Source organism: Mixophyes fleayi, chromosome 3 (assembly GCF_038048845.1).
Source record: "Mixophyes fleayi isolate aMixFle1 chromosome 3, aMixFle1.hap1, whole genome shotgun sequence".
In the NCBI taxonomy this organism is placed as follows: domain Eukaryota; kingdom Metazoa; phylum Chordata; class Amphibia; order Anura; family Limnodynastidae; genus Mixophyes; species Mixophyes fleayi.
This window is the reverse complement of record NC_134404.1, coordinates 115,351,432-115,379,378: the sequence shown is the minus strand read 5'-3', so window position 1 is coordinate 115,379,378 and position 27,947 is coordinate 115,351,432. Positions and strand designations below refer to the sequence as shown.

General features: G+C 41.3%; 1 protein-coding gene across 1 annotated transcript; it reads left to right on the top strand.

Annotated features, from left to right (window-relative positions):
- Positions 1–14,523: 14,523 nt before the first annotated feature.
- Positions 14,524–21,785, top strand: LOC142143913 (uncharacterized). The gene is made up of 2 exons (XM_075202186.1): positions 14,524–15,698; positions 18,102–21,785. Exons 1-2 carry the CDS (start codon positions 14,909–14,911, stop codon positions 18,989–18,991), a joined length of 1,680 nt encoding a protein of 559 aa, XP_075058287.1. The 5' UTR covers positions 14,524–14,908; the 3' UTR covers positions 18,992–21,785.
- Positions 21,786–27,947: the final 6,162 nt, after the last annotated feature.

Below are 27,947 nucleotides of genomic sequence, written 5' to 3'. Positions count from 1 at the left end.
TTTACAGCACTTAACATTTCTGTTTGCTATAGAAGAGATTTCTCTTTAAGGGTTTGTCTGTCTTCATTTTAAGAGGCAGGAACAAGAGCCCCCAGGCTTTTGGCTTGACTGGAGATCCCAGAACAGATGTTATCAGCATAGAATGCCCTCGCTAACTAGTCAATAAGACATGTTGTCTCTTTACACTTTAACATGATTAGCCAGAAATACTTTTGTGATTAAAAACAGTACAATGGAAACTATGGTGTTGAAAACAAGGTTAGACGCTTGAAGTGATTAGTAGGACTATTATGTGTTACTGGTTATATTGTATGAAGGTGGATAGATGATAATGTTACACCTCACACAAGGACTTCCTCCTTCATCAAGTAACGGGGTATTTATGCACAACAAACCCTGAAAGTAAACTCCTTACCAGAAGGATGCAGGAGATTCCAGTTAGTAAGGGCCATTTACTGACATTATTCAATGGTGCAAACCTGCACAACAACCATAGCAACCAATCAGCATTAACCTTTTATCTTTTTACTGCAGACTAGACAATAAAAGGCAAATGTCTGATTGGTTGCTATGGATTTAGAGCAGATTTTCATATGTGAGTAGTGTTGTTAACCAACTTTGTATGTATCCTTTCTAGATTGTGTACATTACATAAAGTGAAAATGAATATGCTAAAAATAAAAATAATTATGATTCTAAAAATGAAATCAAATTATATGCAATTCTTTCATTTGAACTCAATACAATTCAGATGTATCTGTCTGATCACCTCCATTGTAGTATCCTGTGTAATTTTCCATATAAGGGTCAGAGTGACTTTGTACTTCAAATATGTTTTGATTCTAACAGGTTTCATAAAGTTCTGCATATATACCTGCTAATTATATAAACCTTATTAAAACTTATTTTACCACTTAACCTCTGGTTCTATAACTTCCTTAAATAAATATACACTAACAAATATAAACTAAAACAATGTAATCTTGAAACATTAGAGATATAACTAACAGTTGAAAAAGTACCTTATTGTTCACTAATATCTATTTCCTGTTCTACTCTCTTTTTCAAATCTGAATGTATTAAGACAACAACGTCTTCTATGACTACAAGACATGTTTGTATTGTGTTTCTCAGCCTGTGGTATCATAGTTGCCAACATTGTAAAATCAATTCTTAACACTTTACTGTTGCCCAGGTACCTCTATGCAAATTATATGTGGGACTACTTTGGTGGGCCTTGAAGAACAGCCGCTTTTCGGATCGGCTGTTCCTGTGTTGATTTTGTAATAAACATGAGAAATCTTTCAATCCGCATCTAAGCGATGAGGATTGAAAAGTTTCATTCATATTTTGCGGTGCTTTGCAAATAGACCCCTTAGCATGCAAAAAGGAGAGAGATTTTATTGTGCAATTGTTTAATACTGAAAAAAAAGGACATTTCCAGGGACAATAAACTCCAGGCATAAACTAATATTTTCCTTTGAAATTAGATATGGAAATTAAAACAAGTTAGAAGGTGTGTTCCTCATTATTTAAAGACATATGATTTACAAAACATTTATACAGTTTGGATGGTATGTGGAATAAATTTACAAACTTTAGGGAGTATTTGGGACACAAAAGGGGGTACTCAGTAAACATTTACATAAGTGGGAATGTGATACAAAGAGCTTTAGAATCTTTACCCTATTTGTTACAATAGTTCCTCTTGCCTATTAATCTTAAAACAGCATATTTATTAATATTTGATATTTGCTGAGTCTGGTGAACGACAAGTCCAATTGGTTTCTTACCATAACAGCAAAAAGAGATGACCACCAAAATAAATATTTCGGGCCTGATTCATTAATGAATGTAAATGCCAACATGTGCCGTATTTTGTGTCAAATTGCTCTGTGCATGCCCGAAAAACGAACTACAAACCAGAGAGCACAAGTGCATGCAATTCATCTTTGAGCACAAAGGACACTTACGACAGACTATGATTTCTTGGACAGAACGGGAAGGGTACTGGGCTTACGCAGTAGTCACTGTGCAGTAAAGGTATGCCAAGCTCGAGAGCACGCAGCAGCGTCAGATTCAAGCTTCAGACATCTCTATGGTGTTCGGTTTGGTGTACGTGCTGAGAGATAGTGATGACGGTCATGTATGCATTCTAAAAATACATTTAGGGGCATATTCAATTAGGGTTCTGGGTGCGTTACCGCGAAAAGTGCGCTTTTATGCCGGTATTACGGTACCGCAATAACGCGGATTTTCGTACGCAACCCTATGGGCTGCGAACGAAAATCCACGTTATTGCAGTAACGTGGATTAAGTTTGCGGCCCGTTCCGGCGTGATCCCGCGAACCGGAACCCTAATTGAATATGCCCCTTAATGTACAGTAGACATTAGCAGCATCTTCATAAATGTATTTCCTGGTAAAAAAAAAAAATAATAAATGTTTTTTCATTTATGAATATATTATTAATAGGTGACAATAATTATTATTTTTTCTGTGCATTTAAGCTGGGACTTTATATTCCACATATGTATAGTATGTATCCTGCAGTGTACTGTGTCTGACAGAGCAGAGCATACCTAGACCCGTATTCAACAAGAGACATTTCTTCTGATCTGCTTATAGTTTAATACAGATGTGCGTATTTCCGAATTACGCACAATACGTTCATTTTGCGTGCCTTAATATATCAGATCCATAATATTAAACCTCCCCTAACCCCTAACTAACAGCATGGCAGGAGTTCAAAGTCCAGGGACCCTGTAGTTACTGAGATTTTTAATCCCACTTCTGTAGTTTTAAAAATTTAGAAATGATGACTCTCATCTGACAATCATTTGCCCAGAGTACAAATTGGACAGACGACACAGGACCATTACATAGGGACTGGGGGAGTACGCATTTAGTGAATTGCAGGGGTCACAAGGATCAAACTATTGCTGTTCTGTTATTTAGGGTGAGTGGCAGATTTAAACATTAAGGACCTGATTTAGAGTTATAAGTAAAATCATTTCCACAATGTAAAGATGTTTTTTGGTTGCAAAATGTATGCACTGAACATACACACAACTTGTGTTCATATGTGACCCCTTGCATTTGGAGAGGCAGATCAGGCGTTTTAATGCACTAGAGCAGCATGGCAATGGTCTGCTGACGTAAGTTAACCTTGCCCATTTGAATGGTATCTTCCATTGACCTTGAAATACGTTAGCTACGATGCAAACATAAACTGGGTGGATCATCATCATCATCATTATTTATTTGTATAGCGCCACTAATTCCGCAGCGCTGTACAGAGAACTCATTCACATCAGTCCCTGCCCCATTGGAGCTTACAGTCTAAATTCCCTAATATAGACACACACTCACACATAGACACAGACAGAGAGGGAGAGACTAGGGTCAATTTTGATGATGATGATTGTTGCGTTTATTTGCACTAGATTTAAGGTTGCACATATCTTAAAAAGCACACAACTCAGTAATAATACAGGCATGGAAATGTGAGTGTGCAGACGCATCCCTCCTCTTACACAAATGGGTGATGCTTATGTTCACACTAATTAATTTGGATGTACATCTCCTTTAAAGACCTTATAATGTAGCCATAAATAATGCTACAAAGGTATCAGCAGATTGTACTGTCAAAACACGATACTGTTAAAATGCAAGTCGCTAATACATATATATATATATATATATATATATATATATATATATATATATAAAGCTACCAATAACATGGTTAAGGCTCTTGATTTCCTCCTTAACGAACAAAGCCTAAAAATAACATGAGAGGGGCCAGTAGGTTACTCCTGGTTTCCATCAAGTGCTGTTTGATGTAGCACCTAGGACGGGATGATGTGCGGCACACAGTTCCACACATCACAAGCGTCTCTGGTTGATAAGCTCCTCTAACAGCACTGTTTTACTGGGGAGGAAAGGAAGAGGCATTGTTTTGCCTAGGATTAATGTTGGTATTGGAGTAATTGGAACAAGTGAGGACATGATGTATACCTTCAGCACTGCTCTCCTGAGAAGCCTCCGTCATTACACCTGGTTAGACCAGGTTCTTGCAACCTGTGTGGCCCTGGCTGCAAAATCTATGATTCATCTGCCATCCTGTTTTAAAAAAATATATATCTAAAGTGAGCTGTTCATGCCTGCTCGGTTTGATGGCAATCACATCACTCTCCCTCATGTGGGCCATACGCCTAACCTCTGCTGAAGCGTTGCAGGAAAAAAGAGCACGCTTTTATTTCAAACATACAGTTTAATGCCACCTTTAGAACGCTTCCTCTGATATCACATGCTCGCTATCCCCTATTGAACATAGTAGAGCAGACTTACATCTAAGCAGGATGGAATGTGCCTTTTAATTCTTAGAGATAAGAGGCTGGAAAAATGTCAGGTTTTTCTTTTTTTTTTTTTTTATAAAGGAAATCTCGTTCTTTCACATCTCAAGCAGCGAAAAACTTCTCAATTCATTTTTTTTTTCATTTCATACAGTGTTTGATTACAAGTGTTCTGTATGTTAGTTTGATTGACTTTCCCCATACAAGTAATGTATGTGGGAGAATGTTTATAGCAGAATACATGTACATTACTGGAAAGACAATGAAAGCTTTCTTATATGAAACCGTGTTTAGCCGGGCTACACGTTACACTATAATGCTAGATCTTGCTAGAATCGTTGTCTTATTAAATGTCTGTACTTGGTGCACGTACATTGTGTAGGCCGCTATTTGGTGGCCGAACCAATATTCATGAAGAACAGTCTATCAACTCGCTAGGAATAGTGACGTCAGAGACATATTTTATTTTTATAATTTATTACCACTGTTGCTAGGTACTAACAGTGTCAATCGCTCCTATTGAATTGATTGCCTGCATTATCACGAATGTAGATTCAGCCACAAAATCAATGCCCCCACTGTTTGTAAACATTAGGTACTCTTTAAACACAAACACATGCAAATGAATTCATTAGGGATGAGCTACAACCTAAGGTTCAATTTAAAACACAATGGCATTATAGCGCTGCGGAATTAGTGGCGCTATATAAATAAACAAATGATTATATATATATATATATATATATATATATATATATATATATATATGTATATACATTGCAACTATGCACATACAAATAATAATGGCAGACAATATACTCTCTTTTATGGCTGGCTACTAATCTACTAATTTGTGGCTCAGCCCCTTCACAAAGCAGACACTTGCATCAATTCAGTTTTGTTTACAGACTATAAATTCAACAAAATGCGTAACTACCAAAAACAGTGTGGAATGGCCATTTAGAGTAAAGTCAAAGCAAAAGCATAAGGCAAAACAGTGTCCCGCCAGAACTTTGCACCTCTGCAAAATGTCGTGTTCTGCCACAAAATTTGATTTGCATGAAATTCCACCGCTACTTCATTCATCTCTAAATGGTGTATTATCATTAATCTTTACATAAACATATACTAGTTATTAGCATTTGCAGTAGTACGAGCCATGATGTTCTGTATAACATGTATCCTTCTCAAGGTCTCCGATTAGGGAATGACAGAATCCAACACCGAAATTAAAAGCCATCAATGTAGATAATGTGTCCGTCCCCCCCCAAATACAGCATTATACAGTATTACTTTCATGAACAGCTCTAGTTGAGCTACAAATAACTAATAAATCTCTGGAGAAAATAAAAGGTATTTTGTAAACTGCATTCTTTACTTTCTCAAATGTGTGATTTTTTGAGAGATGGTTTGACACATTTTCAATAAAAAAAAGCACTTGGCTTCCCGGTATGTTTCTGGCTATTAATAACATTAGCACCAAGTCCAAGTCCCATCACCTAATGCTTATTCTATGTTCATAGTGCAGGGCAGGACAGTGGACAATGGTCAGGTGTAAAACCACATGAGCAGCAGAGCAGCTTTCAGAGTTTTTATTTGCTGGTTTAGCTAATGAGCCATAGAAATGCTAAGAGAAAGCATACTTTCCTAAAGCTTCTGTGGAACTTCTGACAATCGATTGTTGTGCCTTTTTTTTTTCACATAAATAATAATATAAACCAATTTACAATGTTTCAGCTAAGTGTTCAGAGCATGTTTCATTTGTTACAGTGCAGAACTTAAAGGCATTACCAGGGGCGGGCTGGGCCAGACAAAAAGGATAACTTTGGGCCGGTCCCTAAAGTCAGACTAGGTGGCTGACCCCTTCCCCAGGACCAGCCACCTTCTCCCATTTTCCATAAATCCTTGATCAGCCCCCCTTCCCTCCTACTCTGTGTGCTTCTCTACTGTAGTCACATGGGATGCGCACCACATGACTGGTGCCGTCCTATGTTTGAAGAAGAGAGGAAGAAACGACGCACGGCTGGAATCAGGTAAGTACGGGGGGGGGGGGGGTGTCAGCATATGAATGTAGTGTGTGTGTCAGCATATGAATGTAGTGTGTGTGTGTGTGGGGGGGGGCAGTAAATGAATGCAGTGTGTGTGGGCCAGTAAATTAATGTAGTGTGGGAGGGAGGGGGGTCTTAATATAATGTGAGAGGTAGGCTATTAATTTAATTGTGGAGTGCAGGTCGGGGCTAATTATTGGGTGCTATTTTATTTGTGGGGTGATGGTGCAGCAATTTAATAGTGGGTCTATGAAATTATAATGGGGTAAATGGTCCTTTAATTTAATGCTTGGGTGGTTGGGAGCTATTTATTGATTGTGGGCTGTTTGTGAAAAATGGGGTTTATTTATTAAATGTGATTATGTATTATTTAATGCCTGTGATTGTTGTGGGAAATGCTAATATTTGTTAAATGTAAATGCTATTTCAATTATTGCTGGGATTGTTTGGAGGGAGGGAAATAGGTTTATATATGACATGTGTTTGCTATCTAATGTCAGGAAAGAGATCTATTTAGCAAATGTGAATATTATTATTTTAATGCTGTGGCTTGAGGGAGGTCTAATTATAAAACGTGGGTGCTATTGATTTAACACTGGGACTGGTTGGAGTTTTCTAAATTTTATTTACCCATTTTTTTTCCAAATAGGGCCTCCAATATTCCAGGATCCAGACAACCAGCAAATGAGCTATAGTAACCAGCAGCCACAAGTGGTGAAAGTGACAAGAACAGGTAGGAGAGAGCAGGACAGTCTGCCAACTGTCCTGAATCTGGTGGGACAGTCCCGAATTTGGGTGACTGTTTCGCTTAGGACAATTGGGAGGTATGTCCCGCTTCACCGTGTACTGCTTGTGAAGGCAGAACTGTGTGCACCTAACAGTAGTGCATTCAGTATTGCCTGTGTATTTGTCTAAAATAATAACCATGTTACATCATAGGGGTTTACTCTGTCTAAAGTGCCCAGGCCCCCCAGACCCTTAACCCAGCTCTGGGCCTGGGCATAGAAATATATATATGGATTAACTAACACTAAAACAGCATATTTTTATATAGATAAATATATATTGTATCAAAAAACCACCCTTTAAGGATGAGTTGTCTGTTTTACCCAGTTTGTTTATTAGTTTACTATATTTGTCCCCAATTGTAAAGCACTACGGAATATGTTGGCGCTATATAAATAAATGATGATGATGATGATGATGGGTCACTACTTATGGGCCAGTGCTGTGTGCTCGCCCCCTGGGCTAACGTCTGCCAGTCATCCCCTGGGCATTATATACCCATGTAGGGCCTGATTCATTAAGGAAAGTAAGGGAAAAAAGGAGTAGGGAGAAGTTTGCTCCTGGACAAACCATGTTGCAATGCAAGGGGTTCAAATTAGTTTATTATTTTGAAATAATACTGGCTGTTTTTTCATGTATTACACAAATACATAATAGCTTTATTTTTACCCCAAAATGTAAAGTCAATCTAGGACATGCCCTAACCCAACTATAAATCTTTTCCCAAATTTTAAATTTACCTCCCCCTCCAATGCAACATGGTTTTGCCAATGTGCAAAAATACTTCTGTTTTTTACTTTCCTTTCCTTAATGAATCATGCCCGTAGATCCCACCAGCAATGCATTTAAAGATTTAGAGGTATTTTTACTAAATTGCAGGATTGAAAAAGTGGGGCTGTTGCCTATAGCAACCAATCAGATTCTAGCTGTCATGTACTAAATAAATGATAGCTATAATCTGATTGGTTGCTATAGGCAACATCTCCACTTTTTCAATCCCGCAGTTTAGTAAATATACCCCTTAGCCGTTTGGAAGAAAAAATGGCTGTTTGGTATGTGAAAAATAGAGTGTTAGAAAAGCATATCTAATAAATAGGAAAAAACACTTAATATTCACTACTTGCTCATTTATGTCATAGATCATAACACAATCTATTATTTCTTCTACTCAGGTGTTCCCTTTTATTTTAGTCAAAAAGGATGACAGGAGTAAAACAATAAACCATAGTTTAGACCAGTCAGCTGTATAATGCAGTGTGGATGCTATAAACCCTTATGATATTTCCATAAGTAAGCTACCTGCAGTCCCTACAAATAAAATGTGACAACTAATATCTATCTTTTATATGTAGCTATCAATCTCCAGATTTTTTAGGCCATTTTTCATCAGGTATTGAGGTTTATAAAATAATTGCTAAAGAATTGCACTAAAACTAACATAGCTTTTAAGTGGACTAATTAGCCAATGCTATTTCTGGAGTTCTGCTGTAGCATGTTTCTGTGTTATTTATGTCTTTTCACAATGTTTACACTAGGTGTCACTCTTTACTAGTGTAATGTTGTGTAAAGCTGAAATTGGTAAGTAAACGAAGCTGGCTGGGAGAAACTGAAGTCAGATGTCAGTGAAACATTTTAGATATGTAATTAAAGGCTAATTGCTAAGTGCAGTTAAAGCAGGTAATATATTTTTTCAGGTTGCTACTGATGACTGATTTTAACTCCTCCTCAAGATACTTTTATGACCGGTACATTTTTTTTTTTCCATACTAAACAAAAGGCCAAAAAAACTGCATAATCCACAGTGACATATTTGAACATATATTATATATTAGGCACCTTTAACAATAAATTAGTTGGATGGTGGTGTTATAATACATAAAGTTGAAAATAGTAGTTTTAGATGTCAGTAATGAAAACTTCCATTCTTCTATATTACGATATTACAAATAAAGTAGATTGTTTTCAAGTCCTGTGACTACCAGTTTTCAAAATTGGTTTCATGTTGTATCAACTAGTTCAAGTCATCCGCTTGTAGTTTCTCTTTTGCAGATAATCATCTTTACTGATCTCCCTAGTGATGTGTATAGTGCTGCCATCTCCCCACTACTGATATACAGATACATCATTATATATATTACCTGGAATACTTGCAAGGCAGCACACTTCGAAGGGCAGCTTACAAATGGTTTTCTTATTTCCCCCTCTTTTTTAAGTTATTTGTTATTTTTTTTGCTCTTTTTACAAACCACCACCTTATCTTAACAGTACAAAAACGGAGGATGGAGAGTTAAATAAAGGGACATGGTCATGGGAGGTATACAATGACTAATTTAGGACGTATTCACACAACGCCTATACCCGCATCAAATCTCACTATAGCTATGCATAACACTCAAGCCTCAGTATTATTAAAATAGGTAACATGATGCAGTCAATTCATTGAGGTTTGAAACCCTATAAGAATAATAAATCACTAGTTACATATTTGTTTTAAATATGCAAAGTAAATAGTTTCTAAATAATTACCTACAAGCTTTGTGGGTAGCCTAGAAGGAAGTTGTAACCTGTGTATTACAGTCCAGGATAATCTGTGAGCCATAATGGTTCTAATCATACACAATAACTTTATACTAATTATATTTTGGGGGTTTAGATAAAGAGAATAGTAGATACATGTTTTTGTTTTATTTGTTCATTTTCTTTTTAGAATGTTCAGCATGTGTACAATAGTCAAATAGAGTTAATAGAACAATTTTGTAAGTATAAGACTGTTCCAAACTTTTTCAGTGGTTAGATCTAACATTATCCATTATAAGGCGAATGTATCCTCAGCATGAGGTCATAATGTATGGTTTCAACTCTGCACATTAAATTGCAGAGTTATATTATTAGTGCACAAGTCATGTTATAGAAACAATTATATGATAGAAAAAGTTTTCTTATCAGTCAATGAGACATATTTGACTCTTACAATAAAAAGTGTACGCAAATTTTTAACACCTTTATAAATGAGACCCAGGGGGTAAATGTATCAAGCTGAGAGTTTTGCGGCGGGTTTGAAAAGTGGAGATGTTGTCTATAGCAACCAATCAGATTCTAGCTATCACTTTGTAGAATGTAATAAATAAATGATAGCTAGAATCTGATTGGTTTTTCAAACCCGCCGGAAAACTCTCAGCTTGATACATTTACCCCCCAGTCTTATACCAAACCCTGCTGGCACTTGTAGTTCCACAATACTTATACAGTCACAGGTTGCTAAAGTCTGTCTTAAAGATTTCTCATTTCTGCTACACATGTGTTTAATGGTCAGTAGGTGACACTGTTGTCTGTTTCAGTCCCTTATTACTAGGTGACTACCCGTGAACATGAACATCTCATGTCATATAACTAACACCTTTTCAACAGAATGAGTAGATCTTGTGTTATATGCTTAATTTCACAATGTAACACACTTTTCTGCATGGGTGGATTCTCTAAAGAAGGTTTGTAATCAAACCATGAGTGAGAAAACAGGTAGAGTACAGCTCATAACTGCTGCTGAACTGGGAACTAAACTGTGGAGAACCAGAAATGTACAAGATTAATTTAACACGGTCCATTCAACCCATAAGGACTCATTGAAGCACTTCTGCTATTGGCCTGAAAAATACATGATTATTGGGAATGTTTGGTCTGTTCACATGTCCTGTGTGCCCATGATATTGCATTGATTGCTGCACATGCACACAATGAGCTTGTTTCACTCTGCCTGTATTTATTACCTAGTGCAGCGAATGTCCTTTTGGGCCTAAACATCTGCCTAATCAAGCTCTCATTGTACATCTCTGATCAATACAGGAAAATATTGTTTTTATTAAGTTCTTACTGACATCACTATATATTACCCCCTCACATGGATGAGGATGGGCGTTAAGGTGTATTGCACTGGTGGAGTCAGAAGGGGGCGATCTGGGCAATCACCCATCATTACAGCAATCTTTCTACCATTGAATCGCGGCCCGAGAGTGTCCAATCAAAGGGAAGGAGGGGGCGGGGTCATCTGGGACCAACGAATCAGAATTAATAAGGGGCGTGGTTATGCCCCCACCCTCCCTAAAGAAAAGTCTAATCCCGTCCCTGGTGTGCTGTATGCTTGTGTGTATGTCTCTCTCACTGCCTCCACCCAAGTCTTCTTCAGCTGTTCTGTGGGGATGTAGATGTAGATCTATAGATCCCTAGGGATGACTTAAGAGATCCATTATATCAGTACAAACCTTATAACAAACACTGAACACACACAGACTTGCTGCAGAAACCACCACAGTGTATTTATTAATTGGTAGTTAAAATAATCAAGAGTGCTATCAGCTGTAAGTTGATACTATATAACCAGTGGATGCCAATAACCAATAATTGGCTATAACTAAATAAGTTATAATAAAAAGACAACGATGGTATGGTAATATGAGTTGTAAAAAAAACAAGTATGCTCCATGGAACAGACAATTCATTAATAACAGAAAGGCATACATAATACAATTGTAATGATGCAACCCAGTCACACAATATAATCTTAGCAGTAGTTAGGTAAATAAGTGTCTTCTTTTATACTAAGCAGGACTGCACAATTAACCTTAACATAGGTTGGTGCACTTGCCAGTTGAGTGGTAAACTGGGTTACTTTTTGTAGTATAACTTGAATTTAGTGGTCTCAGCACAGAACTCCTTATGAAGCTGAGGTGAAATATAGTGATAAATTTAGGGATGAGCAAGTAATAAACAGGTAAAGCCTTATGTCTTTTTTCCACGGGGGACAGTAGTATTACACCTTTAAGACACTTAAATATAAGCCTCAGTCTTTGCATCTTAATACAAGAAAGAAATAGAGAATTCAATACTTAGCTGTCCAGTAAGTTTGACATAAACAGGAACACTTTAGTTTGATTGAAGGTGTTTTCGCTGTAAAGTACATGTTCACATGCCTCTCAGGGCATCAGGGGTAAACTGACACTGAAATGCCCACTCTAACAACTTGTCACAGGGAGCCGGTATATACATTCCCACACTAGCCTCTTCCTGAGGTAAATAATTAGCAACATGCACTTGGATACACATACAGTTACATTATCTAACTGTTCAGCTCCTTTCTCTGTACTGTTTGTATGGACCCCTATTTGCTACATTTGGCCACTGCTTTTTAGACGTTGCTAAAAATCTATTTACAAGAAAACTTCCAGCTACTTATTGTGTCAGACTATCCCTACAGTGAGGCTCACTTCCCTCTCATATAGAGACCCCTGCTCTATGTGGATGCTGAAAGGGTCTCCTGTCTCTCTCCTCTGCCCCTGCTGTCTCTCTCCTCTGCTGTCTCTCTTCTCTGCCTCTGCTGTCTCTCTCCTTTGCCCCTGCTGTCTCTCTCCTCTGCCTCTGCTGTCTCTCTTCTCTGCCTCTGCTGTCTCTCTCCTCTGCCCCTGCTGTCTCGACTCTGCCCCTGCTGTTTCTCTCCTCTGCCTCTGCTGTCTCTCTTCTCTGCCTCTGCTGTCTCTCTCTCCTCTGCCCCTGCTGTCTCTCTCCTCTGCCTCTGCTGTCTCTCGCCTCTGCCCCTGCTGTCTTTCTCCTCTGCCCCTGCTGACACACACCAACTCCCTCCTGCTCGTCACCCTTTTTCTGTCCAAACTCCTCCTTTCTTCCTCTATCCCCCTGCCATTTTCCCCTAGCTGCCTTGCCTTGCACGAAAGGGTGCTACAGCTCTATAAAGAAACTATATTTCTGTGTTGTTAAATACTACTACTGAGATAGTGCTAGTGATAGGAAGACAGCAGCTGTAGTTGTACTGCCACTGTCTATGATATATAAGTCTTCCCATACCTTGCACGAGTAAGCTTTGCCAGAGGCCTCCGCGGAAGGATTTTGCCGGTGATTGCCGCCAATAGTCTCCACCGGCCCTGGTGTTTTGGTAAATAGGAAGAAGTCCTAAATCTGGGGCTTTTCTCCTTATAATAAATATACCCCTAAATCACCTCTTTGGATCCACTTGCAATAAATGGATAGTTTAAAAAAATATGTCCTTTAAAAAATATGTCATATTTGTGCCACCAGTCACTGATAGAGACAACTGCTGGTGTAGGTCCTAATTAAGTATAACAAAGATATGCAAGACAAAGAGTTAAAAGTTTAGATGACAGTCAAGTGCTCAGCTGTTACAGAATACACACATTTCATTATGTACCGAGTACATTAGCAGAGAAAAACGTCTCGCTTGCTAAAAGGTGCTCTTGGAGGATATATATTGTGCTGAAAATGATATATGATACTAAAAAAAATGTTTATTTGTTTTATATGTTTTCTGCAATGTTCAATGCACTTTTTAAATATTATTAATATTTACATATTTAACATTCAAATACATTACATCTGGTACCTCTTGATAGTTAATAGCCATAAGCACCAGCTCCTACCTCTGTGATAGATATTGATTCTGTGTGGACTAATTTAAGGGGACAGATGGCAAATACATACAAGATGGGTACAATTGTGTTATGTGCATATGTACTAACAGTAAGATGTGGATGTAGTATTATGTAGGTAACTTTATAATAAATGAAATATTTCCAGAACACTTTTCAGATCAGGCTAAGGTCCCATTGTTTGGCGTTTTCTGGAAACAATAAACTTAGTGAACAACAACATCTAATGTTAAGTGAAGCCATTTTAGCTGAGGGCACTTAAAATGCATGGATTATGTTTTTCAGGTCCTTACCCATTAGGGGTTAAAGTTGTTTTAGTCCCAGCCAATAGAATCCATGGGGAGTGGTTTCAGTCACCTCATTAGAAACTCCCATGGGCTTCTAGACCTTTCCTTCCTGTGATTTCACTGATGCAGGAGCTCCCTGGAGACAGATAAGATCGTTTTTATTGCTTTAGCTTTCTATCTTTTCTAACTCCCTGTTTTCATCTTTTTCTGTTTAATCTCATCCTTCACCTTATCTTTTAACCCCCCTCGTTTTTCTTTTTCTTCATTTATTTCTCCTCTTTCCCTTTTTTCCTTCTCCCCCTCCTTTTTTCCCATTCCCTCATTCTTCTCCTCCCCTCTCTCAATTTTCTCTGTTCCCCTGTATTTCTCCTTGCCAAAAATGTCCAGACCTAGGAGATCAGCGGGCCCCCCTGCACGTCTGTCAGACGGGTCACAGCTCCCGGCCGGGAGTCTGCGCCCGCCTGTTACTTTATCCAGCTCTGCCCCCTCTAGTGAAGCGCTGGGAGCGCTGCCTGAAAGCGTGCATCCCAGCGCTGTTAATATTGCTGCAGGGGACTCCCCTGTCGCTGGGTCTCAACGGAGATCTGGGCAGGGGGGAGGGGCGGCGCTCGCAGGTCCCGGGCTCCAGAGAGATCAGCGGCGCTGGCTGCCTCAGGGGACGCCAGCGCTGCTGTGCAGCATAGTCAGCAGAGGAGGAGATCTCCTTCTCCTACCTCTGCTAGGTCCAGCCAGTCCTCCCTTCCTCCTCGCTCTCCACCTCCCAATTTGGCAGGTCAGGTCTCCCCCAGGGCAGCAGGGGGAGAGGGAAGCTTACAGGCACTGGCTTCCTCTTACAGTTCCCCCGTTGGTAATCACCTGATAGCTGTGAATGAGGTAAATTTGGAGTCACAGCATGTCTCTGTTTCTGCCACAAGTCACAGACCCTGGTTACACAGCAGCAGTGGTGACAGTATACCTCAAATTAATATTATCCCCCCACTTATGCCTCAGGGATGGATCAGGGGTAGAGTGCGCCCTCATATGGCTCATAATGTAAGTTTTCAGCCCATGTTATCTTCTCAATTACACACACCCTCACCACCTCAGGTTGGGCCCCCTATACAGTATAATTTCATATCTCCAATACAAGCTGCTAATGTTCCTCTGCAGAGGCTTCCATATAGCGATTCAATCAATGTCGGGGGTCACCCCTCGGCGCTGGTTCAGTCTGGGAGCTTTCAGCAAAGCCCAAACACAACGCTTAGTCCATGGGCAAGACCAGCAGTAGCACAGGTGGAGGCGCCCCACGGGAACCTGCCTCCCTGGTCACTACCGTATCCTCCTCCTAATCCAGATAGGGTCCAGCGGCCAATGCAGAATTGGATGGCACCGTATCCACCTCCTTATGTTTCAAGTTATGGGCATGCTTCTAATGCAAGCATTACAAATATACCCGTCCCTGATCTCAATAGCTCCCCCTTTGGGTTTGGTTCCTCCCAAGATCTGGCCCGCCCACCAGCCCCAGGTTTTTCCTTTGGTACGCCTGTCCCAATAGAGTCGTTAAACAGCATTTCAGGAGTTAGGGTTAACCAGTCGTTTGTGTCTGAAGTAGCTAACATACATTCTGTTTCAGTGACGGCAGTATCGGGCGGAGGGGCGGCCGCGCCATTGCCAGAAGTTATCACAGTGACGGGGAGCTCTGCCTTACAGACGGAGCCAGCAGGGGATTCGGCTTCAAGAGAAGAAACATCAACCCAAGCACTTGCGTTACCAGGGACATCTGCGCAAAGTGGTGAGTGTGATTCTATTTTGGCACATCGTTCACATACACGCAGTCCTCCTTTAGCTACCACTAGTGAAGAATCCGATGAGGAAGGTCAGGGTCCGCGTAAGCTTTTAAAAATCTTAACAGAGCATTTAGCGAAGCCCGCTAGGGTGACCCCTTCAGGCATAGCTCCACCCACGGCTTTAGGCGGTCCTATGGTACGATGCGACAATACAGCATTGTTAAGAGGCGTGCGTCGCAGTTCAAAGGATAGGATTGACAAAGGGTACTATGTCGATTTGTTTATGCTCACCTCTGCAGCCAAAAAAGAATTGCTGGCTGCCTGTGGTAAGGGAGGAATGGGTGAAGAAAATTATAGAACGTTCTCAAACTGGTTGAGGGGGTATTGTATATTCTCTGCCATCTATGTGGAGTCTAGACCGGACACCAGGGCGGATGTGTGGAGGTACCTACACCTGATTAATGATCTGTGGATTAACGCGGGTGGTACAATTTGGAGGCGTTACGATGAGAGTTTTCGTAGCAAGGCAAACAAAATGCATACTATCCCATTTGGGTGTAAGGACGTTGAGTCATGGATGGCACTGATGCTGCCAACTGAAGATGCTATGCCTCCTGTAGTACCTAGGTTTCAGAGCCAGGGGAGGCGTAGTACTCCCCAAAACAGTAAGAACAGATGTTTCGCGTATAACAATGCCTCGTGCGGAAGGGGTGACTCTTGTAGATATAGACACGTATGCTCCAAATGCCGAGGCAGTCACCCAGCTAAGGATTGTACCAGGCAGTCATCAGGAGTGGGTAGGGGCCGCGGTGCGCCAGGAGGTGCTAACTAAGGGGCCATCCCCTATTGATTTAAAAGTTCTAGATAAGTGGCTTAGTTTTTTCCCAGATGTTGTTCAAGCCCAGTGTCTATCCCAAGGCTTTCATCATGGTTTTCAGCTTCCAGTAGTAGGAGAAATTAGGTCGTCATCGGGCAGGAATCTTAGGTCAGCAGTCTTGCTTCCTGATGTGTTGAAGGATAAGGTTATGAAGGAGGTTAGCTTGGGTCGTATGATTGGGCCTTTTGATTCCCCCCCAATTCCTGATTTGATAATTTCCCCTGTAGGAGTTGTCCCTAAGAAGGCTGCGGGTAAATACCGTCTAATACAGCATTTATCCCATCCTCCCGGTTTTTCAGTTAACGACGCAATAGATGTTAGCTTCAGTTCAGTCAATTACCAGTCCTTTGAGGAGGCCTTGACTTTAGTTAGGGGCTTTGGGCAAGGGGCTTTATTGGCCAAGTTAGACATTGAATCGGCATTTAGACTGCTGCCGCTTCACCCAGAATCTTTTAGATTCATGGGCTTTAGGCTACAGGACGGTTTCTACATTGATCGCTGTCTCCCCATGGGGTGCTCAGTGTCATGCGCTCTTTTTGAAAAGTTTAGTTCGTTCCTGCATTGGTGCGTACAAGCAGGAACGGGTCATCAAGGAATCGCCCATTATTTGGATGATTTCTTGTTTATAGGTCCCCCTTCATCCGCAGTGTGTGCAGACACGCTTTTTTCAGCTACGGCATTGTTCAAAATCATGGGGGTCCCAGTGGCGCATGACAAGACTGAAGGGCCTAACACATGTTTGTCATTCTTGGGCATAGAGATAGACACCATTGCAGGTTGTTGTCGTTTGCCTGAGGAAAAGATAAACAAGTTGGGGGCAGCGGTTTCTGAGGCGATTAGTTCACAGGGTAGCTCCTTGCGTCAGGTTCAGTCTCTTCTCGGATCGCTCAATTTTGCATGCAGGGTGATACCGATGGGACGTATTTTTTCTAGAAAATTGCAAATGGCCACATCAGGCTTAAAAAGGCCTCATGCCAGAGTACGCCTATCGGCGGAAATAAAGGGAGATTTGAGAGTATGGGCCAAATTCTTGCAGTCTTTCAATGGAGTGCGGATATGGCCTAAGAGACAAGTCTCGAATGTTTTGTTGGAATTACACACAGATGCCTCTGGGGCGAATGGTTTTGGGGCCATTTTTCAGGACGAGTGGTGTGCAGCTCCTTGGCCTGAGGGGTGGCGTCAGAGCGGTTTGGTGGCAAATTTGCTGGTTTTAGAGTTATTCCCAATAGTTTTAGCCATTGATCTATGGTGTCATAGGTTAGCGGGCCAGAATGTTGTTTTCTGGTGTGATAACCTTGGAGTTGTGCAGGCAATAAATCGCCAAAGCGCTACGTCATTGCCGGCAGTGAACCTTTTACGTAGACTTGTTCTGAAATGTTTGGAAAATGATATAATTTTCCAGGCCAGACATGTACCCGGAGAGGTGAATAAGGTGGCAGATGCGCTTTCGCGTTTCCAATGGCGCCGCTTTAGGGAGCTAGCTCCTTTGGCTCAATTAACCGGCATCCCTTGTCCTTTCTATGCATGGCAGTGGGTCGAGTCGGAATGATCGAGTTGGCGGAGTCATCCTTGGCGCAATCCACAAGACGTGCGTATCAGTCAGCGTGGAGTCAGTGGGAGGCTTTCTTACAATCCAGGGCCCCAAGTACATCAGGTCAGGCGGAGGAGATTTTAGAGTTTATGTGGGAAAGATATAACACGGGTGTTAAAAAGGCGGCTATGGCCTCAGCATTAGCAGGCATTTCTTTTATGGCCAAATTACATTCAAAAGTTGATCCCACAAGAGGTTTTATTATTTCCAAGGCTATGAAAGGGTGGGCTAGAACCCGCCCTTCGGTTCCTGACTCTAGGCGTCCCATTACGGTTCCCTTGCTTAGGCAGTTGATTATGTCGCTTGCGGAGGTCACTTCTAGCTCCTATGAGTCCACTTTATTCAGCACAGCTTTTTCTATGGCGTTTCACGGAGCATTTAGAATTAGCGAACTTGTGGCTAAATCGAGAGTTTCCCTAGGTACAGCCCTTTTGGGAAAATATACTTTAGTTGCTAGTACGCAGGTCTCCATAAAAATTGCACGATCCAAAACGGATCAGTTTAGTAGGGGTCATTGGGTCACCTTGTCCCCTTGCAATGATACGAGTATATGTCCGGTGGCTTGGTGTAATAAATTTTCAGGAATAAGGCCTAAGGATAGCGAGGCTTGGCTAGCACACATGGATGGGTCTCCTTTGTCCAAGTTTCAGTTTAATGCCATTTTTAAAAGTGCAGTGATAAAGGTGGGGTTAGACCCAAAATTTTATGGAACGCACTCGTTCCGTATTGGAGCAGCTACAGCTGCTGCCATGGGAGGGGCCTCCGTACCCGATATTAAATTGTTGGGGCGATGGAAGTCCGATAATTATAAAAGGTACATTAGACCTTAAGGCAATTATATGCTCATGTTTTGCATATGTTATTTCTCTATTGTCTATACTTGGTTCTCTTGCTTTACTTTTATCTTTCTGGTTCTTATCCCCCCTCCTCCTTACTCTTCCCCCCCCCCCTTCCTCGGTAATCCAGGGCGAGAGCTGCTTGCCGTGTTCAACGGGGGCATGGAGGGATTTTTTCCCAATTTCTCCTACGGATTAAGGCCTGATTAGTGGTGAGCCTCCGGGGTTTTTTGGGTTGGTTCACCTTCATCTGGGTTACCGTTCCTTTACTTTCTTATCTGATTAAACCTGTTTAGGTTGGTGACATTTCCCGCCTAGGGGTGTTAAATCGTTTTGGGTTGGTACCTCATAGCTTATGTTAAACCATGATTGGTTGGTATGTTTGCATGTCTGTATCATAAATCACGCAGTGGTTGGTAGTCGGGCATAGAACCATAGAATTAATATATTGTCATGTTGGTGTAACATACGGTAAACCATGACTTATTTCCCACCTCCTGTTTAACCTTTAAAGGTTGGTATGTTTTCAAGGCACGTATAGGCGTCATATCGTATTCCCATTGAGCATATATATTCATCAATTCACCTCATCAGATTGGTAAAGGTAATACTGTTATTAGTGCCCCCTCCCCCTTAAAATATAAGTCTAATAGGTTGGCATTTATAGCCTCACATACGTAGTTCCCCTCTCTTTAGCTTAAGCAATTTTATTCATCATTGGCCATATTAGTCTTCTGGGCTATTAGATAAGCAGTTCTATCATATATTTAGTCATATAAACCGGTTGGTTGGTCCATTCTCCCCCCCCCCCCCTGTCCCACATTTTCATACGAAGTTGGTATTAAACCTTTGCGGTTGGTTGCAAATATGGACAATTTGTTTAAAGTATGCAGGGGTCAGGGTCATTGCTCTTCAGAGCTGGTGTGTCTTGGTGTTATGTATGCATATAGGAGGAAAAAAGTAAAGGTTACAGGGCCTGTGTTGTCCCTGGTTTATATTCCAGGAATATTTTGGAATATTTGTTACTACTCCAGATCACCAATTCTTTCTATCTTCGGTTTACAGGCCTGAAGATAAACATTTGGATAATGGGACACTCATTTGTGTATTGGGCTTCAAAACATCATTTGGCGAATGAGTGGTCTAATTTCCCATGCCCGGTGGATATAAAATGGATGGGGAAGAGGGGCCTTTGCTGGCCATTCCTGTTGTCTTGGTTAGAAGAGGAATTGGCAAAATCACAACATCCTGATATTATTGTTTTGCATCTTGGGGGGAATGATGTGGGGAAGACTAAATCATTGGCCCTCATAATAAGCATTAGAGAAGATTTACGTGCTATTCGGGCACGATGGCCTACAATTGGGATTTGTTGGTCCAACATTGTCCCTCGTTTATACTGGAGGTTTCCCATTCGCCCCTCTACGCTTACTAGATTATTAAGAAAAATTAATAGTGTTACGGGGAAACTGGTTAGAGAATTGGGGGGGGTAGAAATTTTCCACCCATCCATTAAGGCGGATAATACACACCTGTTCCGGCCGGACGGTGTTCATTTGAATAAAGAGGGGATGGGGTTTTTCATCAGGGAGATCTATGAGCAATTAGGTTCGTGGTTTTGTGCTCGTGGTGGCGGGCTGGGAACCCGTTAAAGGGTACCAGCTATGGTAGGAGAGCAGTGCAGTCAATGACTAGTCACAACGGTGGTTAGGATATTTGGCCGCACGTCACTGCCCCTTTCAAGTAACATTACTCTTGATCCTTCTGAGTGGAGGATCCCTTGGCGTGCTTTGCGTGGCCGTCAATGTTGAGTTCAGAGGGGAGCAGTCATGCTGACGCCTGTTTAACACCGGCCAATGTTAAGGGAGTATTCCTTGGTTTAGTTTGAATGCCATTTGGGCATTGCAGTATTTGGTTAGATGATTAGTTGTTTAGTTGACTGCAGTTTGCTCTCGCCACCACCAGGTGACTTTCATTTAATTGGTTTATGATTAATAAAAACTGCGACCTTTTGCCAAAGTAGCTATACGTGTCTGTGTCTTTATTTCATTAGATTAAGTAACACTTTTAAAGTACAAAGGTTGGTAAGGTGCGTGAAGGAAAAGGACATTAGCCATATGCGTTTTATGTTAAGTGAAGCCATTTTAGCTGAGGGCACTTAAAATGCATGGATTATGTTTTTCAGGTCCTTACCCATTAGGGGTTAAAGTTGTTTTAGTCCCAGCCAATAGAATCCATGGGGAGTGGTTTCAGTCACCTCATTAGAAACTCCCATGGGCTTCTAGACCTTTCCTTCCTGTGATTTCACTGATGCCTCCCTCCCGCCCAGCTAGTTATTGTTTGATTTAACAATCTTTTTTACAGAGGAGGCGCAGTTGGTGGGAGAGCAGTGCAGTCAATGACTAGTCACAACGGTGGTTAGGATATTTGGCCGCACGTCACTGCCCCTTTCAAGTAACATTACTCTTGATCCTTCTGAGTGGAGGATCCCTTGGCGTGCTTTGCGTGGCCGTCAATGTTGAGTTCAGAGGGGAGCAGTCATGCTGACGCCTGTTTAACACCGGCCAATGTTAAGGGAGTATTCCTTGGTTTAGTTTGAATGCCATTTGGGCATTGCAGTATTTGGTTAGATGATTAGTTGTTTAGTTGACTGCAGTTTGCTCTCGCCACCACCAGGTGACTTTCATTTAATTGGTTTATGATTAATAAAAACTGCGACCTTTTGCCAAAGTAGCTATACGTGTCTGTGTCTTTATTTCATTAGATTAAGTAACACTTTTAAAGTACAAAGGTTGGTAAGGTGCGTGAAGGAAAAGGACATTAGCCATATGCGTTTTATACACTGCATTCAGATAATTCATTACAATTTCTTCTTCAATCTCATAATTTTCTTTTTTAACATTCTTGTTAAACTTGTTCTGAGGTACGTTTTTCTCTGTAAAAAGATTGGACTGGTTGCATTCCATAAACCTCTGAAACAGTTTGCTCATATGTATTAAAAATGACTAAAGTTTATTTATTTTGCCCATTGCATGTGTAGTGCTCAGATCTTTAGCCTGCTGCTTTTATAAATAGTTCATAAACTGGGGGAAATATTGGCAAAGGAACAATGCAATTATATATAGTGATTTACAGAAAGAGGGCAGTGCCTTGCTTAGAATTTCATTCAATTACAAGTATATTTGATGATTTAATGTAATGAAATGCTCATTAGTTACCTGCTAGCAAGATAATTGTCACTATGCTATACATTGGATACGTGTGTACAATATCAGTTATTACATAGTTGCCAACGTCTGGCATTTTGTTGCAGAGTCATTAGCGGTGTACACTGTTATTCTAGTGTAGTTTATAAACATAATATACTTTTCTTCACCATATAAAATAACAGTAGCTGCTGAGATTTGCATCCAGCATACAGAAAGAGAATTGGTATTCTGCAGATAATCAGAATAAAAATACAGTCATTATCAGGTCAAAACACTTTCCAGGACAGAGGTAAGATGTTTGCATTAGAATTTAAACTGTACTTGCACTATTACCCCAGTCATGGGGTAAAGTTTAAAGTTAATTTTAAAATATTAGAGAATTATTGTTTGCCAAAGTTAAAAGAAAACCTAAATTAAAAAGGAATTAAGGTTTTAATATTGATGTATTCCCATGGCAAGGCTGCGGGGAATGAGTTATCCTTGGGCGAGCGCTTGAGCATAAGTGAGCAGGAGAGACAAGGATGAAGACAAGCACAGGTGTTACAGTCCCCTCCCACCTCCATATGTTCACCCTTATTCATGGCTCTGTTCCTCTGTACAGTTTTAATTTTAATGAAAACAAAATGAGTGACAAAGATTACTGTGACCCTTTTAAAAAGCCAAGTGGAGCTGAGTTTCGAAAACACGGCAACATAAACATTGATGGGAGGGAGATGAAGGAAGACAAATTTTAAATCAAGGACAAGTTAGTGTTATTTTTACTGCATATTAGCCTGGCATGGAAGGCGAGGGGGCGCTACGAGTATATTAGCCTAATACAATCTTAACCCTTAATCAGGACCTGGTGGAGGCATTATCCTGTCATCAGAACCACCAATAAAATCCGGATACCGGAAGGTAGCTATGTGTTTAGCTTGTGTACTTAATTTACCCATCGAAAGTCTACGGATATGCTTTTTATTTTAAGTAAACAAATTTTTATTGGGTTTTATAAAAGGGAATGCAAGACAATAGGAAAAAACTAAGAAGCCAGACATATATAACAAAACAGACCATCTGGATAAGTGTACAAAAGAAAAATCGGTAAGTGAGCAGCCCTGGCGAGTGCCATTTTGAATTGTGAAGGGAGAGGATTGAAGGTTGAAGGTCATTGGCCAGAACAGTTGGGTTGTAATACAAGGATGCTACACCGTGAAGGAAGGGACCCCCCTTGCCCATAGCTGCCAGAGTATGTTGCATATAGGGTCACCCCACCTTGTCGAATGCTTTCTCTGCATCCAAAGCCAGGAGCAGGATGGGTGTGCCACGCAAGTCAGAGACGTGAGTCAGGTCAATAGCACGCTGCGTATTATCTGAAGCCTTGTCCAGATCGACCAGAGAGGTAATCATTCAGTTCAGGCGCTTGGTGAGGAGTTTTGCAAACAGTTTAAGGTCTACATTTAGAAGCGATACAGGCCTGCAGTTACTACATGATTGAGGGTCCTGGTCGGGCCTAGGAAACACCACATCTCTCAGTTTTTGTGCTAGGAGTCTATCTGGTCAATCTCCCCATTCATGATATTTTTGATGGAGCCACTGAAGGGTTTTAGCAGCCTTTTTAGAAAGGAGTTGGTGGACTTGGGCAGATGGTCAGGAAGGTTAGTTTAAGACAGGTTTTGAATTTTGGGAATCATTGATGCAAGGCTCTAAGCGATGCGAGTTGAGTTTAAAATTCAGTTAATATTACCTTGCAGCCAATAAGCCAATGAGTGTGCCATGTGTGGTGGCCTTGTGGGCCTCCCAGAGGGGAGCGGGGGAAATGTCTGGGGTGGAATTTAAAGAAATAAAGTCGTTGATTGAGTTTGAGAGAGAGGATACCTGGTCTAATCTCAACAGACGGGTATCATCAAGGCGCCATTTCAGGGGAAAGTAGCGGGGTCGAGGGAGAGTAATCTCTAGAGGCACAGCGGCGTGATCCAACCATGTCACCGGAGAGATGTCAGAGTCAATGGGAGTTTGTGTAATGTGTTGGTCAATGAGGATGAGGTGGCCTAAAAGTGAGTATATTGTCTACCTGTGAGGCCAGTGAAGCCAGGGGCCTTGATTCCTGATGGAAGAGGAAGGGGAGGAGGACATGGAAAGACAATCCACTCTGGGATTTGATGTGGTATTAAAGTCGACACAGACTATAACATGACCATGAGCTGGGGAGACTAATTGGTCAAAGAAGCCAGCAAGAAAGGAACCCTGTCCCACATTAGGGGCCTAGAGAGAAGCAAGAGAAAGCTTGGTGAGTCCAAGGGACCCTACTAAAATGTGATTTCTTCCCAGTGGGTCAGTAAAAAGAAATTTCAGAGAGAAGGGTAGTTTGCTATGAAAAAGAATAGCAGTGCCCCTTTGTTTGATATCAGTGGATGCATAGTAAGTGTTAGGATATGTTTTACAGGTCAATTGTAGGAGGGGAACCGTAAAGTGGGTCTCTGGTATGAGGACCGCACAATGTCATTTGAAATGTTGAGAGCCACAGTGCATTTTATGGGGGAGTTTAAGCCATTGGTGTTCAGGGAGAGAATTCTAAGAGTCATGGAGGATCTAAATGCAGGAGGCACAAAGTAGACAGTGACTTAAAAAGGTACAGGGGAAAACAGTAAAGAGGGAGAGACCAGTCTCCCGAAGAGGAAGCAAGTCAAGGCTTGAAACAAAAGGTAACATAGATAACCGAGATGGGGGGGCGGGGAGGGCTGGGACAGTCCAAAGAAAGTAAGGATGGGTCAAATGACATGGGGGGAGCCACAGGAGTGGGGGGGTAGCAGTAATAAAGACGAAGGTACAAAGAGGTGAAAGAAGCATAGAAAATATTCTCAACAATACAGGGCAATAGTATGAGCAGATAAATTGTTTAGAAGGAGAAAAAAGAAGTTATCAAACTTTCAGCAACAATAAACATAAAAGGGTCATATGGTGTTAACATGTAAACGAAAGGAGGGAGGTCTCTGCTGGCGTGGACACAGGCAGGGGGTGGACTCAGGAGTCTGCAGGTGTATTCAAAAGGGTAAGATTAAGCTCAACCACCAAGTGCCGTGTGTCACAGAGAAACCCTCAAAACATACGTGCAAAATAGATTTAGAAAAAATAAACAATGTAATGCGAGATATAAATAAAACACTGAAGTGAAAAAAAAAAAAGAGAGAAAAAAGAAAAAGAAAAAAAACATGCAACAATTAGTAAACTGTATACTGTGAAGAAATCTCAGCAATAACACAAATATAAAAAGGAGATTTGGGTGCTAGATATGGAATGATGATAAATACTAATAATCTGGAATGAGCTGCAGCTGGAAAGTGGGAAAGCGACAACCCAAAATATATACTAGAAGCAAATACAAAAATGACCAGCGCAAAACACTGCCAGAAAATATAAAAGGGAAAAGAAATGGGATACATTGTCCAGTGCAAAATCACAACATTTATTGATGCCAGTAACATGGTCACTGACAATTTGCAACAATAAAATTAAAATAGATATACATACAAATATGATATAGATAAAATATTATCAACCATATAACATAAATAAATGTTGTTTCAACAAATCACATGGCATATATTGATTGAGGGTCCAGACTACAAGATCGCAAATAGTTCACATTTAATGAATTAGGGAAACAATGTCCCAACTTAATAAAAGGCCAAAGAAGTCCCAATATTAATATGAGGATTTTGAACAAATGAGTCTCCAAGGTATAGGTAGCTGAATTAGTCCGACTACAGTGAGATAGATAGAAATATGCGATACCTCTGTCATGCTCCACCTGTACTTGCCGTTCGTGACTCTCTGGGTTGGATTCAGATAGAGAACTCACATGAATAGGTGCGCACCAAAGATAGATGTCCGGACAAAGGCAATGTCTTTGGAAAAGGTTCCTCAGTAATGAGAAATAAGAACAAATTATCAGCAGACATGGCAACATTCTGTTAGCAATATGTGTTAGCAAGAACATTGCCCTGGCAGCGGTCATTTAGCAATAAACATTAAAGAAAATCTAGTAATGACATTTTAGGAAGAAGAACATTCTGCTTGCAGAGGATGTTTTCTAGGTATGGAAGACAATAAAGAGGGTGATCCCTTAGAGTCAGTGAGTTTCAGTGATTGCACATGTTCTCGACCTTGGGTGATTTGAGTGAGCAGGTGTGGTTTTTGTGAGTGAAGTTGAACTGAAATGTTAAGCCCCAGTGGTACCTGGCACCAGCAGATCAGAGACATTGGGTGATTTCATTGAGGTCACTTTGGCTCTTCAACGTGATGGACAAAGGGTCCTGGAATAGTAGTGGAGAAGTCCTGGAATAGGAGATAATCTGCAGATTGCGGGCAGCCCGTAGGGTCTTTTCTTTTGCTGAGTAGTAGTGTAAACGTACTATAATGTCCCGAGGAGGTAAGGATGGCTAAGGTTTGGGCCGGAGGGCCCTATGGACGTGATCTACCTAAAAGTCAGAGGCAGGTAAGCCAGGGACCCGGGTAGAAAAGAGACCTTTTAAATAAGAGGGAAGATTATCTGCCGAGATGGGACCCCGGGATGCTTTTGAGTCTGTTTTTATGGCGAGAATGATGTTCTTGTTTCTCAAATTGTTCCTTGAGCAGGTCCAGCTCACCGCCGAAAGGCTGTCAGGTCCCGATCAGTTTGGTTCTGGAAGGCGCAAAGTTCATCTGTTCTTCTCTTCAGAGAGTCCGTACTTGAATCCAGCACAGTAATTTCAGAGCGCAGTTCCGGGACCATAGCCTGGAGTTCAAATTGAATGGTGGCTTTTACTTGCTTCACAATTTCAGCCATGGTGGGCTTTGGAGAGTCAGGTTCTGAGTCATGACATGGGTACGCCAGGGCTGAGGTAGGTATCTTCAGTTGTTATTGTTTTTTTTTGCTTGTGCGCCATGAGGGCTCAGGTGAGCAATACAATTTAAAGATAATCAAAGAAAGTCAGCAGAGATGCCAAGATGTAGCTGTACCTTTGAGGTAAAAGAACAATGAGCAACCAGCTCCTGCAAGTCAGTAAGGACTAGAACAAAATGGAGAGTCCACCGTGTAGAGTAGAAATGTCGTTGTAACGATACTGGTGGTATTATCTGAAGCCCAATAGCCGAGGAGATATTCAGTGAGTAGTCAGATGTTTGCCAGGTAGGTGCACAAGCAGGGTAGTCAGAAGTTTGCCGGGTCGGTACACAAGCAGGGTAGTCAGACTTTTGCCGAGTCGGTACACAAGCAGGGTAGTCAGACGTTTGCCGGGTCGGTACACAAGCAGGTTAGTCAGATGTTTGCCGGGTCAGTACACAAGAGAGTAGTCATGAATGCAAGGAAGAGAAGGAGCTGGTAAGGATCCGGATGGCTTTGAACCCAGGTAAGAAGGTGAGTTCACTCATATAAGAGGACTCCCAAGGAGGAGAAGAGTCGCGGGCTTGAAAAGGTCCACACTATCACGGCAGTCCATGTAGGAGCCAAAGCAGTGTCTGCGAGGGCACCATGGAGCTGGAGAAGGAGGAAGGAGGTTTTTCCCAGCAAATTCTGCACGGAGGGGGTCACGTAAAGTTTCAGTATGGCTGCAATTGGGGACCAGTCCCAGGGTATCAACACATGCATGCTGCGCTCATGGCCAGGTTTATGTGGGTAATGCAGTGCCGTTCCGAGCTCAGAAGGGCTCCACAAGTGCCTCAGTGAAGGATCCACAGATGAGGGTGAGTGGAAGCAGTGAAAATCCATTTACGGTGGATAT